At 32.4% G+C, this 20,111-nt stretch overlaps 1 protein-coding gene across 4 annotated transcripts in view; it reads left to right on the forward strand.

The window, feature by feature from the left end:
- Positions 1-20,111, forward strand: part of LOC126750219 (serine proteinase stubble) — a 113,504-nt gene that overhangs the window by 69,885 nt on the left and 23,508 nt on the right. For 3 of the 4 annotated variants that reach the window (XM_050459767.1, XM_050459769.1, XM_050459770.1), the window contains exon 1: positions 12,466-12,819. The exons of the other annotated variant lie outside the window; for it this stretch is intronic. In XM_050459767.1, the coding sequence (XP_050315724.1) occupies positions 12,612-12,819 (208 nt within the window). In that variant the 5' untranslated portion in view covers positions 12,466-12,611. Of the gene's footprint in view, positions 1-12,465; positions 12,820-20,111 lie in introns of those variants that run through there. 4 annotated transcript variants of the gene reach the window in all.

Here is a 20,111-nt window from a genome sequence, read left to right on the forward strand (position 1 = left end):
CAGACCAGAGAGCCTTATCGATTTCTCTAAGGCCGTTGCGCTCTGGTAACCCCCAGTGAGACATGACGGGTCCAGGAGACCTATATGCACAACTGCCTTGGCAGCCCACTACTTCGACAATTCGACAATTTAAGGTAACACAGGGATGCGTCGTCATCACAGGTAATACTGACGATCTCGTCTGTATAGGACCATGACGAGAAGGTGTTTGGCTTTGATGAGCCGCTGGCGCTGGAAGTGTATTTAAAGGTCCCGTTCAGCTTTTTCATCAGGGCTGATTTAAGAAGATCCCCTTCTCGGTAGTGATTTTGACGTAAGGGTTCTCCTTAATTATTGCTATTCTAAGGTTCTTATTGCTCCTTCTATTATTGCTATTAGCGGCATTCTTGTCGCTTTTTTTGTATGTTTCCCGAGTATATATCTATCTGGAGTTTCTTCCGTAGGCGTACCTTTCCTGATTCTTTTTTTCTGTTCCACGGATATGTCGTATTCCAAGCCTCTTGTGGAGGAGGAACTAGCGTCGAAGGAAGTAGACGAAGGAAGGCGGCACTGCTGTTTGCATGCCTTTTGCCATTCAGGCACGAACGGCAAAAATGCGCCGCATACTCTTTTACTGACCTATCATTTGAGGTTAAATTTTTCTTATTGAGGATGCCGCTTGGCCGAGCCTCAGGATTAGAGTGAGTAAAATTCCCTCACTTTAAATTTTTGTTGGTTGAACTTATAATAGTTCTTACGAGAAGCAAGGAGTCCCAAATAAACAGTCAAGCAAACAGTCCCGGAGGGCTACGGTAAACTGAGTAAAGACAGATTCCCACAGTCTGCAATAGTCACGACTAAGCTTTAGCCGTAAAGTAGTCATCGGACCATACTGTTCCACGTTGACTTGGGAGGAGTTTTATTCTGGCTCCCATTCAATTGGCTGCCCAATTAAGGCAAGGGCCCTCAAATAGCGGATCCGACAGATTGACCCAGTGAAGCGGTTTGTATTGAGCAGGCATCCACGGAAATTAAAAATTTCCTCAGAGTTCTAATACTTCCAATACTTTTAGTCATCCTTAGCATCGTCAGAAACTTTCGAATATATGCAAAGTCGGTTAGAAACAATTCAATGTCATGTTCTTCAAGTAATTGTAATTGGGTCGCTTCTATTTTCACTGTATATTAATAACCTATTAATGTACATACATCAAGCAAACCTATAATATAAGCTAATGACACAGCTCTTTTCCTACAGGGAGACACCTGGAATGTAATAGTAGCACTAACAAAAACTAAATTTTCAAAAGTTTATGAATAAAACAAACCCTGCATCTCATAGGCAAAATAGATGCGCTTACAAAAAGTAGCAAAGGCTTGCCATAATCTTAAAGTTCCATCGTTAAAAATAACTGAAATACTCTGCGATTACAACTAAAATAAGGCACAGTGTATGTATAATCGGTGATCACAATTCTTTCACTAAATATTTTCTACTGTCAATTTTCTATTGCCATAGTGTCACTTTTTACGAAGGCTTTAAGTCCATCTTTTTCCCTTAAATATATTTTCCTAATTTGCTATGAATTTTGTATGTCTTTCCTATTTTTTTATATTTTTTTTTCATTGATTAGAGCTTGCTACAGCTTTTACTTTAAATTCTTGAATCATTCCCTAAACTTCTTTATTACTGATCTGACGAAAATATTTGGTATGATATTTTTTACAGCCTTCATAGCAATAAATATTTTGTTCATTTAGTCCCAAATACCTTTTATACGTTTCTCATAACTAAAGTGAAATAACAGCTGAAAAAAATCAATTTCTGGATCCTTTAAACCAGAATGTAAGAAATAGATAATTTTTAATTAAATAATTTTTAGGTCAAGTGTTTACTTGTAATGGTTTAGAAACCGGCTTTGCTGAATTGATGTTTCGAGTCGTTCAGTAATCCAGGCACTGCACTTATTCTTTTTAAAGATGACCCAATATTATTTAATAATACTGTTACTTGATAATATATAAATACCTTTCATTTTAGAATTTACTTCAAAATTTTAATTTTTTGGCACGTTTCTCCTCGTAATGTAGATGTGTCAAATCTTTTCAATGAACAAATTATTAATATTGGAATGAATTTTTTAGGTACTAAATTGATTCTTCACTATATAGGATGCCATGCTGTATATTATTTGGTCAAGATTATCAATTTAACTTAATTTACCCAAGTATTTTTACAAATTCTAGAGTAATAGAATAAATCTTGAATATACCTTGAATACCCATAGTCTTTTCATTTTAAGAAATGGCTTAATTATTAAAGACAAATTTTGCAATTAGAGAAAAGCCTTTAACTGCATCTCTTACCAGACTCTTGTTATGAAACTGAGATATTATAAATTTTCAGATTCGAGTATATAAACTAATGGAATCGTATCTTAGTGGTAAATCAATTTGTTAATTGTATATGCTTTTAAAAACTAGCTTTATTGAATTGAGGCTTGAAGCAATTTAATAGTTCAGGCACACATCTTATTATTTTTGCAGATAAAATTGTTATTTTAAAAATGAGTCTGCAGAAGACAAAGTCAGCAAATCGATTAAAAGTACCAAAGTTTATCACAATCTAACTCCATTTAAAACAGTCATCATTTTACTCATTTATCACTCCATTTTAAACGATGTATTATATTAGAGAAGAAATTAAAGCATTGAAAATGTTCAAACAAACGAGGACAATTTTGAATGTTTTCTGTAAAAACGAAATCAATTTTACCGATAATGGATTTTACTAATTTTCTTCAATAATAACTTTAATAATGTAGCCACTTTCACTGCTGCTACATTAATATAGTTTTTTTGTAAATTATACTGAAACACGAACGCCTAATAATAGTGGTTATGATTTATTTTTTTAAAGAGAATTGTGGATGGCCTTTATTAGTTAAAAGATATTATAACATTCATTAAATATACGAGAAAAATATTTTTATATAAGGTGCTTTCCTTTTTCAATTATTGTATTTATTGTACTTACATGCGTTGTTTCTGTTTTATTTATACCCGGTCAAAGTCAAATAATGAATTAAAAAGGTCACCTAGAAGTTAAATAAACAAGATGACCCAAAAGACAAGCAAATGTCAATATCATCCACTACACCTACAAGTATTTAAATTTATTGCGTTCTTAAATGATTCAGTAATTAAGTAATAGGTTTAATTAACCAGCAGTCTTTTTAGCCGTATTTTAAATATCGGTAAATATTAGAAACGATAATGATGTTAAAACCTCTACAAAATTATTGATTTTTTAATAGTGTGGATAAAGACACGAAGCTGCTTAAGTACTGCGTGTTGGTTACCATTAGTGATGACAAAGATTGCTATTTAAAAATGACATTATTTTAGCCTGAAGTTACAGTGGAACGCCTGAATCTCCGAAATCTAGCGTTATATGAGGCGTCTCACTGCAAAAGGGGCTATATCCACTTCCACTAATTTCTCAGGAGATGCAAAAAACTGTAGCAACTAAAGTATAGGTAGCGAAACCTATATCATTATTATAAATAATTCATAGCAACTTATAATACTACAATAAGCAGCGAAAATAATCCAAAAATTCATGAAAAGAATGCTATTCAGCTTTAAAATTTGGATATAGGGCCATTTGCTGTAACCAAATGGATATAGGAACCTTTGCCACAGCCACATAAGGATATATGCAGTTATAATGCAGTTTTAATGAATAACCAAAACGCCTTTTATTTTTATTATTTAAAGGTGTTTACAAAAATTAAAAACAAAACTCTGTCAAAAAATGAAAACAAAACTAAATTATTAAGAAACATAATAATATTTTGACAAATTTACACTCGATCAGCAAGTTGCTCATTTTCATTTCCCTCACAAAACTCATCTTCTTCAAGATCTTCTGCTTCATGAATTGCTGTCATGGTTTCCAACACATTTTGGTAGAAAGAGCATTCCTCCATTGTGGTCCAGGTTTCGCCAAAGTGTTTTTTCAGAAGATTCTTAACATCTTGAATCTTTACTGCTTTAAGTGCCACTCCCATAGGTATCTGACATCTGACCTGGCAATGTAGCAGATTTAATTTTTATCCCTTTTTCTACAATTAATTTTCCAGTTGATATATCGCTATTATAAGGTGTTTCTCCCCGGAGCAACACATTTTGCTGTGCAGACTTGGTAAGGATAAAACGTTTCGCTTCATTAAATTTAAAGTGCCAGGATCCAGTTTTTTTAAAGTAAGTTTCTGCGAAAGTCTTCCAATCATAAATATTTAAGTCAGTTCCAGGCCTAAAAATAGTAGAATGCTCTGAAAAAACTGTCTCATATTCTTTTGGATTTATTATCATTGGTAACTTACGCAATTTCTTTTCTATAGAAGCAAACACGCGGTCAGCGAGTAAGAACGAGTGTCCAGTAATAGGAAAAATAAATTGTATTTCCTTAATGTTTGGAGGTCCGACTTTTGCTAAAAAATAGTGCAGCATTCCGATCATAATCGAGTTACGATTTTGCCCACCGCGTCCATCAGCACACAACCTTGTGTTCTGATGTATTGATGAGTGTAAACTGACCAGGTCAGTTTACACTTGATAACGGTTGGAGATACTTATCAACCGAAACGTCGTGTTACATTAAATAAATAAGACAATGCAAGTCCGACAAGATGTTTTCACTGTACCATTGTCTACCACCTTCAAAAACAGCACACAACCTTATTGTAGAAACAGATGCCAATAATTCGAGGATCGACAATTGATGAAATACCGCGAAAGCAATTTCATTAGCACCCTTTTTATGTTCGTGCTCCATCCAAGTATAACAAAATACATTTTCAGGAGACAAACCGTCTTTTGAGCTTCCCTTCACAATGGAAAAATTGTAAATGTAAATTTGTCGACTATACTATGCCGTCTGATCTTGAACTTTGAGTAAAACTAAATTTTTTTGACAATCAAAACTGAGTGTTAGAAGATCCTCTCTCTTTTCTTGCAGATTTCTAAAAAAAGCTTTATATCGCATTTTATGAAATGCCATGTCAGTCATGAATTTATTTTTCGTTTGGACATTGGTTTCACTTTTAACTTTACGTTTAAGTTCAATACATTTAGAGCAGGCATCTGTGATCGGCGTGCCAAAGCCAATGTTATATTCAGTGCTAAAAATCTTTTGAAAAAATGTTTTTTTTTTAATTTTAATAATTCGTCAGGCTGTTCATTATTGTACATTCGATATAATTTATTAATACTAAAATTTCCAGGCAAATATCATCGGTTTGCAGACTTACCTCGAGAATAATGACTTTCACAGCATTTCAATTTTTCTTTAAGCCCTCTAATAGCGGTTTTCTTCCTGTCATAGAGATTATTAGGTCTTGCTCCACCTCTCCTATCCACTGGCATTCTACCCGTATTTAGAAATTTTCGAGCTAAGCCTTGAATTCTTTTCCGTGAGATTTGAAGAATATCAACAAAGTCATATGCTGACATACACGTAAACAAAACTTCTCCGTGACGGAAACTCTAATGTAGTAGTTTGTACTAACTTTTTTTATAGATGTAGGCTTCTTTTTAGGACGTGGTCTTTTTGCAGTTGTTACCTTTACATCTTTGATGATAAAAGCATCCTAGGAGTTCTTCTCGCGAGTTGCGTAAAAATTTGCATGAAATTCTTTGATGTCCCTCATTGTATTTGCCTCTTGCATTTATAAGACTTGTTCAAATGGTCGCAACGAGGATATTCTGGTGGCCCTGGAGGATCGTATCTGAAATAATAAAAAACAAATTTTAAAAACCTATATAAAATTAATCAATTCTTTTTTGAACGTTAATGTTTAGAGTGTATTAAATTATCTGTAAATTTTAAACATTAAAATAATAATGCATGATTTAAATTAATACATATTAAATTTATATATCAATAATTTAAAGAAAAAAAATAACCTTTTAGATTTTGCTAGGTTTCTTTTCCACTTGCGATGATCTCCAGGAGTTTTCCTGGCTCTGATAGAGTGCTACTCTCATTCATGGTCACTACACTAAATAAACTTAATTATTTATAACAGTTTATAATAATATTTATGCAGAAGCAAATTAATTAATAAGCTCTTCCTGTGACAAGTAAACAACAACTAAACGGTCTTCGAAGAAACTTTTTATTTACGCAGGAACTTTCTAGCCATTTCATTTTTTCATTGGATATAGGCCCGTTTGACGCGATCAAGTCGGTTAATATGGAGAAGTCGGTTAATATGGAGCCCTTTGCCGCGACACTTGATATTTACTACTAGTAGTAGTTTTATATGGGATAAAGGCATTTTTGGCGTATCAACATTTTAGCCACCTATTAGGCGGATCAAATAGATTAGCTAGAGATAGTTTTTAGATAGCTTAGATAGATAGATTTTAGCTATTTTTTTTTGAAAATCGGATATAGGCGCTTTTGCTGTGACACGCCTCATATCGAAGATAATGTTAAAAAATATATTAATAAACTAATTTATCAATCTATCAGCCTAGCTCCTAAATACCAATCCTAACACTGCAAAACAGCATTACAGCTTATTCCCAAGCTTATTTATATGAATATGAATTTTTGAAGTTCTCCATCTCTGGCATATTCTTAATAAGACTATTATTAATATATTTAATAAATATATCTACCAGACTACTATTTTATTGTAACTTCTGGAGATCCTATTAGATCTAGAGATCAATATTATTTGATGTAGAGACGGTACAGGACAATATCATTAGCAAAAATAGTGAATAGCAGATTGTGATTCGGTTATTTATATAAAGAAAATACATTAGGACCCAAAATTTATCATTGCGGTACACATTAATTGATATTTTGGTAATAAGAAATTTTGGATCTTAACAGATGCTCCTTAAATCATAACGACCAAGCTTTCGCAGGAGAAATTTATAATTAGCACAATCGAATACTTTTGACAGATCACGAAAAACTGTGTCACAACAAGACCATCATTTATCTAAAAATACAAATTATATCATAGATGTAGTGCCCTCACGACCACTCGAATTGGTACTTGTTGAAGATATTGTTTGATTACAGAAAGGAAAGCATTTGCTTTTTTACCAATTTTTATTTATTTGTTTGCAACAGTGGGATTGGACAAAAGATATAAGGATCATCCAGAGAAAATATTCTACTCTCCCATGACGTGTTAACTTCCACCAAGGTGGTAAATACAAAATCAGAGGAATTGAACAATATTTTAGCAAAAAACTCATTTTCTCCAGCGCCGTTTTTTATTTCTTATTATAAGAAATGTGCTTTTTATTTCTGTAGGATCAGCAGAAAAAAATTAAAAGAATTGTGAAATATTCCCATTATATAGATGAACAAGTACATCTGGTAGATGCACTGGGTAAGTTTGTTTAGTTCAGTATAATAACTCCTATTAAAGACATGAGAAAATAGGCCCGATACCAATCTAACAGCTCTTTTCTGGATTGCACAAATTCCATTTCGTCAATTCACTATATTTCTATATTGAAACATCGTCCACAGAGAGTAGAATTTTTCCAGACCAATGTAACTTTCAAACTAAAAAAATAACAGTGTTTTTTTTCTTTTCAAAATTAAATTTGAATCCAAAGGCCAACCACCCAGATCCCTAAGATCAAAGGCTATTGGTTACTACTTGAATATTGTCCCTCTTTACCTGTTGTCAATGCTTAGCTCTCAGCTATACCTACAAGACCCCTCAGCCAAATGTGATTGTCTCTGTTTTCAACAGAGATAATAGTATCGTCAGCAAATACAGTATGTGTGAAGATGTCATCAAGTAAGGGTAGATCACTATAATATTTATATTTATTTTGGACCTAAATCCGACAAGATTAGAATCCTTCTCGATAGATAAAATCTTAGAATTCCTTGGTTATATAATTAACTTTTGATGGGTCAATCAAGACAGTTTCTTCATCTTTTTTTCTCTTTGTAGCAGGTAATCATAATATCTAATCCTAATATCATCTATAGTTTCTGTACACTAGTAGGGGCAGCTGGAAAGTTGTTGAGCCATTGGCGACTTCAGCTGCATGCTGTCCAATGATCGAGATCCTTTTTCCATTTGCTGTTTTTAGAATTAAGTTGGTGATGGCAAAATTCTGCAGTCAGTTACGATATTCGGGCTTATGATAATGTAACTTCATCTAACATCTAACTTTCATTGCCGGCTGCTTATTTTTTCAGGTGCACTTTTCGGTTGAAAATCCACCAACTGTCCTCTCTGAAGTTATTCTCCGAATTTCTACCTTATCCGATTCTATATTCAGAGTGTGAAGATACACAAAGTCAACGGTCTCAGAGTATGTTTATTTTAAATACACATACTAATCTATTGACCAAAACTTAACCAAAGTATTTTTTACGGTGAGCCGTCCTTAAGGCCTGGTAAACATCTAAATCTCGAACTTCATCAATAAATTAATTTACTAAGTTATTTTTTTTAAATCGAGTGGGATAGAAGTTTAAGCTAGATTTACTAAGCGAACGAGATTGGCTTCAAACTTTTGAAGACCTTCTACAGGTTGTTATATCGAGGGTGCGCAAAGCTACATACTCGACGACATCTGTCTTAGTAATTCAGTAGCTGCCCCTCTCATTAAATTTCGATTTATTGCTTTTGTTTGTTGTCTCATCGGTTCCCTTTGCTACTAAAGTATTAGAAACTAAGTTTCTACATTATTTCTGTCGATGAAAGCCAATAGTTTTGAGGTAATACTGAGAGTCAAATGGTTTAAGTGCAAAGTATAAGCATAATCATAAATAGTCTCTTCGATCATAATTTTTTCATTTAAGTTCCCTTAATAAAACTCTAACTGAACTATTACAATCATTTCATTCTTTTTATTTCTTGACCTTATTGTCCATTACTTTAAATTATAAATACTTAAAATACAACATGAAATGAACTTCCTGTTTCCTTAAACTATTAAAATATCCTATAAAAAATCTATTTTTTACGGGATAAACAAAAATCTTCTCTTCATTTACATTTTAAAACAATCGAATCATAATCTAACGATCTAACTATCTACTACCAGTGCCGAGCTGTCAATTAGAGCAAACGCATATAAAGTGAATTCCTCATTATGGCGAGATTTCCTTCTTATAGTCAGAGGTCTTATCATAGAATTTCTATGTTAATTTGAAAAATTGACATAATTTTTATATTATATCAATTTTTTATTTAATTAAACATTTTCTTATGAAATGCAAAAAATATAATTCATTGGAAATTTTTAATTTTTTTTTGTCTTATGGATGTGGTCTTTCATGAGACATGAAATAGGAAGAAAACTCTAAAAACTTCTATTTAGCTTTATTATGACAGATAAAATTTTATTAAGGCAGATGTTAAAATAAAATACTATTAAAACAAATAAGAAACTTATTTAAAAAAATACAAATAATCAATAAAAATAACGACAATTAAAAAAACAAAAATATACGATTTACAATATTTAGTTCACAGCCAGAAGATTGCCAAAAGGTTTGAAAAATTGTTCAGGTTGTATAAGATAAGAATAGGTTATAAGATCTAAGATTAGGGTTAGGTAATCAGAAGAGTATCAATCAAAGCGCATGGACATGTCAAAGACAAGTGAGAAACAACAATTCTTGAGAAAAACTACATTAGGCAGGCCATAGCTGTTTTCATACTAGTGATAATATATCTGGTCTTGTATGTAACTAGAAAAATCCAGAAAAAGCCTCTAGGATAAATTTTTAAATTTAGAATTCCTTTACTGTTTTTTTTTTAATTTTTGGATGCTGAGTTCCTGCTACCGTTGAGTATATTTAGGAACTCAAATTTTTTAGTATACTATAATTTTATATAATATAATAAATAATATAATAATATAATTTTACAATAACTTTTCGCCTTTTTTAATGTTTTATTATTCATTCCAATGCTGGCGTGAGGATATCTTGGTCTAGGTAGCGTTATCAATCTCTAATATCTTTATTCGTTTTATTCATTTGTAATATAATGCTTGTCTAAAGTATCTCTTTTCTTGAATATCTTAATAGTCTTTTGTATTTGCCTAAGATAGTGATTGAAAAGAGCAACTGTGAGTAGGTTTCCAGAAAAATCTACGTCTATGTATCAAATAATAGTATAAACGGCGATTGAATTCCAAATTACTAGCCATATTTAAAGTTCGTCTCCATAAGAATATAGGAAACCCTTTGATTTCTGTAGTCAAACTAAGGTAGAAAGAATTAAAAACATCAGCAATAATAAGTAACTCGTAGTCATTGTCTATTCTAATTCAATAATCTTTTTTTCGTCGGTAGCTTATTACCAAACTTTGCCTTTAGGAATTTTAGCTGTTCCGTGTATTACTGCAACATCTATATACCGGGTGGTCCGTCGCCGAGCGGAACATAGGAAATCCCATGTAAATTTTAAGGGCGTCAATTATTGTCTTCCCTGTACATTTTACAGAAAAAATGTAAGACAACTTTTTCAAGAGACCAATCTGGCAAACCCTTGTGCAAAGTTTCAAAAAATTTTAATAAGCGAATCTTGAATTATTCAAATAAATGTAATTCCAAATTACCTGCAATGAAAATCTATATACCGCGTGGTGCGTCGCCCAGCGGAACATAGGAAATCCCATGTAAATTTTAAAGGCGTCAATTATTGGCTTCCCTGTACATTTTACAGAAAAAATGTAAGATAATTTTTTGAAGAGACCAATCTGGAAAACCCTTGTGCAAAGTTTCAAAAAATTTTAATAAGCGAATCGTGAATTATTCAATTAAATGTAATTGCAAAATTACCAGATTTTCCTTTCAGGTAAAAGCAGACACCAGCCACCAGCAAACAATTTGTTATAAGGCTTTGTCAAATCTGGCGTACAGCCGAATACAAGAAATGTTTTTTTTTTACGGAATGGGCTTGGTGGGGAAATAAACTTACAACATTTTAGATACTGCTCTAAAAACGTTTCTCGCATAATACCACTTTATTAGGGCTATTTTTTCGTCGATTAAATAATTCATACTTGTTTTCAAATATCGACTGTTACTGATTTATTGACACTTTTCCTCACGTAAGTAACAGTATTCTTTTTGCTGGTGCTCGTTGATTCCATAACGGAAACATAAGACAGGGGCTATAAGAAGGATTAACCCTCCTGAATCCTGCCCTAAAATTGAACTTACAACATTTTTGGGACAGCAAATTAAAAGAGCACCCAAAAAACTGAGACTTGCAAATTTTCAGAAAATTTGACGGATAACTGTAGCTGTAGCCCTGAGGGAGAGAATTTTAGATCGGATGTTTATAGGAAAAAGTCTTATTCTGACTCCATCAATACGCTCTTAAAATATATCCACCGAATTTTGAAACACGCTGTATATGATATCGTAAAATGCTTTGCTGAAATCACGTTTGTTTTTCAACTCTGTTGCCAACCAACCTGAGGATGCTCAGAAAATTATGTTTTTATTTCGCGAAGCCAATAAAGCGAAACATAAAATAAGTCTACTTTAAATTAGCTAGTTATTGTAAATGTCATATTAACAAAAATCTGTAGAAGGGAATTAAAGAAATTTAAATGAAGGATAATTTAGTTGGATCTCTACACTAAAAGCGAACAACCAATTTGTGCCATCAGATTTATAATATCTCCGGTTTTGGAAGAAACATACAAAAGTTAAATTACCATCTCGAAGTGATAAAACCACTTATAGAAAAAAACTTAATGTACATATGGTACAAGCCTTTAGTACTAGTATTCATAGACTATGAAAATGCAATTTGACTCCAAGATACATTTCCATATATAAAGAGTGTCCGAGACGAAAAATAAATTGTTTTATACAATTAATTTAATATTGAGGACTTACACTAAGCAAGCATAAGCTATTTGTCTGATTCTGTTCATAATCCCTCATGATTTTTTGCCTTTTTCTTTTGATTTTCTGGTTGCCCTTCTCTAAAGAATCCAAAAAGGGGAAACGCGTGTTGGCATGTACCACCTTTGATTCTTCTGCTTTCCATCTTACGGAATATCCCGAGAAACTTATCCATTTACGATTTAACTCTAAGTGCTAATATTCTGCCTTTAAAGTTAAAAAAACAGCAAAGAAAACTTAATAGGTACCTGCTTTTTGGCAATCTCAGCTTTAGTCTATTTTTAAGCATTCAATTTAATCAACTCACTTCCAGCACTAATCTTTACCGCATTCCTTAGAATTTTATTCGATTATGATTAATAAATGTGTAATAAAATTTTACAATTTAAGGATGCAAAAACAAATTAACTCTCCCGATATATTGCACTTAATACTACTTCAATAAAATCTAACTTGCGCCCTCGTACTATAAAACTCATACTAATGCATCAGCTTTCACTTACCATCGGACCATAACCAAACGCCACCCGAAGAATCGTCTTCGGTAGTTTTTCGCGAAGACAGGCCGCGATGGAAAGTCCTCAACTTCTTCAGTTTCGGTTTCACTAACCCAGTCATCAGACACACTCTTGCACCTTCCCAATAATGTAGTAGTTTAGTGTGGTTTTCGTTTCGGGTTTTTTAATTGCTTAAAAAAATCATGGAGACGCATCACGATTTCTTTGTGATAAATCTAAATAGAGCGATTTCGATTTTAGTGATATTTTTATCGGTGATATGTGTTGGTGTGAGGAGTGTGCCGAACGAGAAGCAGGCTCACGAGCTGCTTCTTTTAGATAATTTGGGAAAAAGGAGCGGAGTGATGGGGACGGGGAGTCAGGATACGCTTATGGATATGTTGGGTAGAAGTAAGTTACATTATATTAAATTGATGAATATAATTTGCTATTGGATTTATTGTGGTGTTAAGACCAAACCAGGACATTTTTACCTGACTAATGCCCTTCTTAGAATTCTTAGAATAATAAAATGCCATTAAAGCAAAACACTTTGAAGAAAGTTTACATTTTTCTGGTGATTAAATTAAGATTTATACCTTTAATAGTAATAAGATGATAAGTATATTAGCAACTCAGAGTAAAATAATTTTTATTTTCTTTTATGCATAATTCAATAGCTGAAATAGATATTTCTCTAGATAATAATATTCAAATATTGGTATTATATATAGGTATAAAATATAAGATTTGATTTTCATTCCGTTTCTCATTCCATACAGGATGTAATAAAATTTTATTTATTTTATTTTATGGTGCAGATCCTTTCATGCCTTATCTACAATTTATGAAAGAATTTAGAATTAAAGAACTATATATATGCTAAATTTATTAGCAATTTACCAAGTTATGCCGTTTACTAATAAATTTGACCTTTATCAGTCAAGAGAACAAACAGGTAGCCGAACCGGATACGGAACAAATTGTCATCTCCAGGTAATGAAATCACTAATAGAAAAAAGTATAGAATGGTACATACATATGTACCGGGTGTCCAAATAAGAAAGGACGCCGGCTGTATCTCGAAAACTATTCATCGCACAGCGTTGAAAAAAAAATTCTTAAGAAAAGTGGCCAAAAAAAAATGGCTGGAAAATATTTACAAGTTCCTAAGACTACCACAAGAGAGCGTAGCTGCACAGTAATTTCAAAAAATTTAAATTTCGTCTAAAATAGCCAGTATTAGGTACCATTTTGAAAACATCAGAATAATCTTCATTAATTTTGCCCTAATTTGGCTAAATAATTTTCTTCATATCTCCAATGGGAAGGGTGGGGGAAGATCATAAATAATGCAACATTTTAATCGCCCTGTACTCAGATTCTTTATTAAAAGTAATTCAAGTGGGTACTCGTTTAAAAGGAAATTCAAATGGCTTTCAAAATATGCACCTGTCAATGTCACTTTGTTTTCAGTGAAGTCGTCAGAGGGCCTTGTTTAACAGAGACTGAGTTTATAGAGATTTTCTCTAAAAAGTTAAATGCAATGATATGATTTTTTCACTGCGGTTTCGAAGACTTAAAACATACTAACAAACCAGTGAAAACCACGTTTCGACATCTCCATTTGTTTTCGAGTAATTTTAAAATAACCTATTTTTCAAATTTTAAATATAAGTACCTATAGCTAATTTAACAAATGATTCAGAATTAGCAGGAATTGACAGATTAGATAAGTCGGAATAAGTTTGTCTCAGCGTTTTTACATATTATATTGAGTCACATTAATATACAGGGTGATTCACGGTAGATGGCCTATTAGACGTTTTAGGCGAATGGCAACGTTGATCAATCTGAAAAAAAAAAACGTTACAAAAATTAAACTCCCCCGACTTGACAACAGTTTATTTTAAATGCAATCAGAATTCAACGGATGCCTCTAGAATAATATATATGCTCTGCGGTATCCAGAACAGAGACATTATACGAAAAGGACATTTGCAAGATTAGCTACTCGGTTGCGAGAAAATGGTAGTATCCATTTACCTCTTAACAGAAGACGTCGCTCTGGACGATCTGATCATAGCATATATTCGAGAGGCAACCGTTAAGTTATGATTGCATTCGAAATAAACTGCTAGCATATTATAGGCTATTTCATTTGGAATTTTCATTTCTAAACTTATTAATTTGTAGTAAAAAAACACTTACAGATAAGAAATAACTTAAAACTGACAACTGTCAATTTAAGTAACTTTAAATGACATTTTCCAATCCTTTGTTTCTGTTTATATTTCCATAGGCCTCTTGATATAACAATAATATTCAAATAGAATTAATAAATAATGCTTAATAAATATTTTTAAGTGGAAATATGATTATGAGCTTTCAAATTATTTTCAGTAATTTTTGATAATATTCTGTCAGACCGCCCTAATATTGCTAATAATATTTAAAATTTGAAAAATAGATTATTTTAATTTAAATATTAAAAATTAAATTTTGTTTTAATTTACTCGAAAACAAATGGAGATATCGAAACGCGGCTTTCACATGTTCTAAGTCTTCGAAACCGCAGAGAAAAAATCATATCATTGCATTTAACTTTTTAGAGAAAATCTCTAAAAACCCAGTCTCTGTTAAACAACGCCCTCTGGCGACTTCACTGAAAACAAAGTGACATTGACAGGTGCATATTTTGAAAGCCCTTTTAATTTCCTTTTAAACGAGTACCCACTTGAATTACTTTTAATAAAGAATCTGAGTACAGGGCGATTAAAAAGTTGCATTATTTATGATCTTCCCCCACCCTTCTTCTCATTGGAGATATGAAGAAAATTCTTTAGCCAAATTAAGGCAAAATTAATGAAGATTATTCTGATGTTTTCAAAATGGTACCTAATACTGGCTATTTTAGATGAAATTTGAATTTTTTGAAATTACTGTGCAGTTACGCACTCTTGTGGTAGTTTTAGGAACTTGTAAATATTTTTCAGTCATTTTTTTTATCCACTTTTCCTAAGAATTTTTTTTTTTGCGCTGTGCGATGAATAGTTTCCGAGATACAGCCGGCGTCCTTTCTTATTTGGACACCCGGTACATATGGTCGACATGCGAATGTAGTACATATGGTACAAGCTCTAAGTATTCATATACTATAAAAAGGAAATTCGACTTTATGATACATTTCCATATTGTGACACATATATAGGGTGTCCGAGTAAGAGAGCATTTAATGACAGAAATTTGGTTTTTCTGACGTCAAAAATACTAGCACATTAATACAAAATACTAGTTATTATTTGACATTCGTTAACAGTTCTATTTCGAAGATCGTCAAGAGATTCAGGCTTTGTGGCAAAGACTTTGGTTTTTAGATGACTCGGATATCTAGCAGGCGATTCTATGGTACCTCTCAAGCCAATACGTAGTCCAGGAAATACGTCGTTACAAAAAACGATGAACAACATGGCAAAAGCATAATGTGGTCGTGCCCCATCTTGTGAAAACATCATTTCATTTTCTAGAATGTTATCATCTTGTTCAAGTAACTTAGTTATTCTGGTTCTTCCAAGTAATTTTGAGCATTAATATTTGTATTAATAAAAAGACACCAGCCATACATTAAGTTTTTGAGATCGTTGCGTATGTATTTCTCGAAGTAAATGAGGATTACTCTCGCTTCAATATCGACAATTGTGTCTATTGACTTCACCATGTAACTAAAAAGAGCATTCGTCCGAGAAACAGACTTTGTACAGAAAATTTCACTCACGACTTAACCTTTCACTAAATTACTCACAAAGTTGTACACAACGATCACTATCATCTTTATTTAACTCATGTACTAGTTTGATATTGTAGGCATGATATTTGTGTTTGAAAATTTTAAAATTTTGTGAAAGGTACTTTGAAATACGCCAGATGCGGTAGCAACTTTTCGAGGAGATATCAAGTTCCATCCCAACTGCAATTTCTACACTTCATTTCTCACTGGATTCCGAATTTAATTTTTTCTGTTTTGTACTGAACCTGTTTTTTAAAACTTCGTCAGCAAATACATACCATAAGGATAATTTACCCTTTTATCAGGATGATTACAATTAAAAACACGTGCCGCTATTCTAGCAGAATTATTATGTCAATAATAAAGACTCACTAACTCAATTGTTTCTTACAGCATATAAACCATTGTTATCAAAACTATCAGTATTACCAGGACTAGATTAAACAAAATGGCAAGATTTAATTTCAGAGTTTAGAAATCGCCAGCCACGTTTATTCATATTTCTTTAGAACGAATTAATAAAATAAAAAAATAAAAATAGGCATATGTAGCGAATAAGATTACCTCTGAAACAGATTGGTTCACGATCGAAAAAGGCGTCCAACAAAGCGATTTATATATATTCTTCCATCTCTTCACAACTCTGATAGAATATACAGGGTGATTGATGGTTGATGGTACCTTAGACGTTTACGAAGAACGGAAAATAATTTTTTGAAAATTTGGCACCATGGGTTTTAGCTGATGATCTAACGATTAAAAATATTTTTAGCGATGCAGCGTTGCCGCTTATACCAAAAAGTAGTAGCAACTTTGTTATTTTAAATAGAATACCCTGTATATTTTTTTATTTTCCGATCCGCTATCACTTTATGATTGGTTCTGTATAAGGTGTTCCTATACCTATCTTTAGTGGTTTTCGAGAAATTAATTATTTTCGTTATATTTGACGAAAACATAGATCCAAATAAATTTTTATTACTACGGCACTGGAACGCGCAGAACCTTGAAATTATAAACGTAATTTATGGAAGTATTGTACATTATTTTTCACTATGAAAATTTGTTCTACGTTATACAGGGTTGCTCAAAATTAGTGATTTTACCGCTAGATACAGAAATGGTAAAAAGTGCATTTTTCTAAATGGAACACCCTGTATATTATAACATATTCTAAAAGGAAATTAAAATCCCTGTCTAAAGAGGTATTATGTTCCTATATCGAAGTAGTTCGGTTTCGGCAATAAAAGCAATTTTCTGTAAAAATCGTAATATTTTGACATATTTGCTTTAGTTGGCCATGAAAGGTCATGATGAAACAATGCTATGTTATTGATGTTTGACAGTGACATTTAGTTGATTAATAGTAAATACGCTTGAGTGTTTTTTTAAAATAGTGACCTAAAAATTCATTAAAATGGAAAGAAATAGTTATTCAAATGAAGTTTTGATGAATCTATTTATTATTCATGGACAAAATTGTAGCAAGAACATGCAGAAAGTACAAAGAAATGTACCCGAAGGTACAAAAAATGGATAAAAGAAAATTTGTGCGAATACAAAATAACTTTATACAATTTGGTTCACAACTTAAAAATGATACAAGATTATAAGTAATTTACAATAAATTTTCAAAATGATTGCCATTGACTTCTAAGCAATTCAAAATCCTGCGTTGTACAGCATGTGTTGTCGCTGCTTGTATTTCAGAAGGATCTAGTTGACCAATGCAATTGATAACTCGTTGACGTAGTTCCTATTTACTGTTTACCGGTGTCTTGTATACCATTTGCTTCAAATTACCCCAAAAGTAAAAATCAAGTGGTGTAAGATCAGATGATCTCGCAGGCCAGTCCCATGGTCCCAAACGCCTAAACCAGCGGTCATCGAATTTCTCAAATAACTCACGTATCACCTCCTCAGTGCAATAAGCAGGTGCCCCATCCAATTGGAACCAGCAAATGCGATAATCTTCAAGCGTTAAATTTTCCAGAAAATCTTTTACTACTGAGCGCAAAATCTGAATGTATTTATGGGAGTTTAATGACCCCTCGTAAATAAAAAAAGCTATTTGATTGTCTTTTGGTAAACAAAAAAAAAACTAAATTTTTCTTGAAAGCCCATTTCCTTAACCGCGTGTGGATTTTCATTAGCCCAAAAATGTTGATTTCTTCTATTAAAAATACCTTCTCTAGAAAACTTTGCTTCGTCTGTCCATATTATTTTTTTTAGAAAGTTTGGATCCTCTTGAGTGCGTGTCAGAAGTATATCACAATATTGAATGCGACGTTGGTAATCATCCGGTTTCAGCTGATGAACTTCTGAATATTTAAAGAGATGCATATTATTGTCGTTCAGAATTCTTTGCACAGAATAATAAGTTAGGCCTAAATCATCTGCTGCACTCCGGATGGAAGCTTGTAGATATGCGTGAAAGTAGGCTAAAACATTCACGATGTTGTCCGCATCAGACGTTACAGGCTTGGGCAAACTTGTATCATTTTTAAGTTGTGAACCAAATTGTATAAAGTTATTTTGTATTTGCACAAATTTTCTTTTATCCATTTTTTGTAAATTCGGGTACATTTCATTGAACTTTCTGCATGTTCTTGCTACAATTTTGTCACATTGTCCATGAATAATAAATAGATTCATCAAAACTTCATTTGAATAACTATTTCTTTCCATTTTAATGAATTTTTAGGTCACTATTTTAAAAAAACACCCAAGCGTATTTACTATTAATCAACTAAATGTCACTGTCAAACATCAATAGCATAGCATTGTTTTATCATGACCTTTCATGGCCAACTAAAGCAAATATGTCAAAATATTCCGATTTTTACAGAAGCAATTTTCTGCTTCTGTAAAGTTTTGCAGATAGAATAAAAATTGCTTTTATTTCCGAAACCGAACTACTTCGATATAGAAACATAATACCTCTTTAGATAGGGATTTTAATTTCCTTTTAGAATATGTTATAATATACAAGGTGTTCCATTTAAAAAAATGCACTTTTTACCATTTTTGTATCTAGCGATAAAATCACTAATTTTGAGCAACCCTGTACAACGTAGAACAAATTTTCATAGTAAACAATAATGTAGAATACTTCCATAAATTACGTTTATAATTTCAAGGTTCTGCGCTTTCCAGTGCCGTAGTAATACAAATGTATTTGGAGCTATGTTTTGGTCAAAAAATAAAGAAAATAATTAATTTCTCGAAAACCACTAAAGATAGGTATAGGAATACCTTATACAAAACCAATCATAAATTGATAGCGGATCGGAAAATAAAAAAATATACAGGATATTCCATTGAAAATAACAAATTTGCTACTAATTTTTGATATAAGCGGCAACGCTGCATCGCTAAAAATATTTTTAATCGTTAGATCATCAGCTAAAGGCCATGTTGCCAAATTTTCAAAAAAAAATTATTTTCCGTTCTCCGTAAACGTCTAAGGTACCATCAACCATCAATCACCCTGTATGTTAAAAAATATTGAATTAAACAATAAAGGCCTACACATGAATGGAAAAAAGCTGAACCACCTACCGTTCGCCGACGATATCATACTGATCTAAGGAGCCAAACGAGACGGTCTCGCAGCCCAAGAACTAGGCTTAGAACTCAATATTGCCAATACCTATTTATGGCAAACAAACTGTAGTCTAATGCTAAAAAGAAAAGAAATTGAATATATAACATCTTACAAATATCTGGGACCCGAGATGCGAATGGGAATGGGACAATCTGATTGCGAATAACTAGCGAAAAGGATAGAACTGATTTGGACTGCCTTCGGTAGGCTGAGATATGTATTCAGATCAGATATACCGATGTGTCTGAAAGGTGTTGACCAGTCTATCCTCTCGGCACTGGCATATAGTTTGTAAATACGTACTTTTAT

The sequence above is a fragment of the Anthonomus grandis genome, chromosome 2 (assembly GCF_022605725.1).
Source record: "Anthonomus grandis grandis chromosome 2, icAntGran1.3, whole genome shotgun sequence".
NCBI classification, from domain to species: domain Eukaryota; kingdom Metazoa; phylum Arthropoda; class Insecta; order Coleoptera; family Curculionidae; genus Anthonomus; species Anthonomus grandis.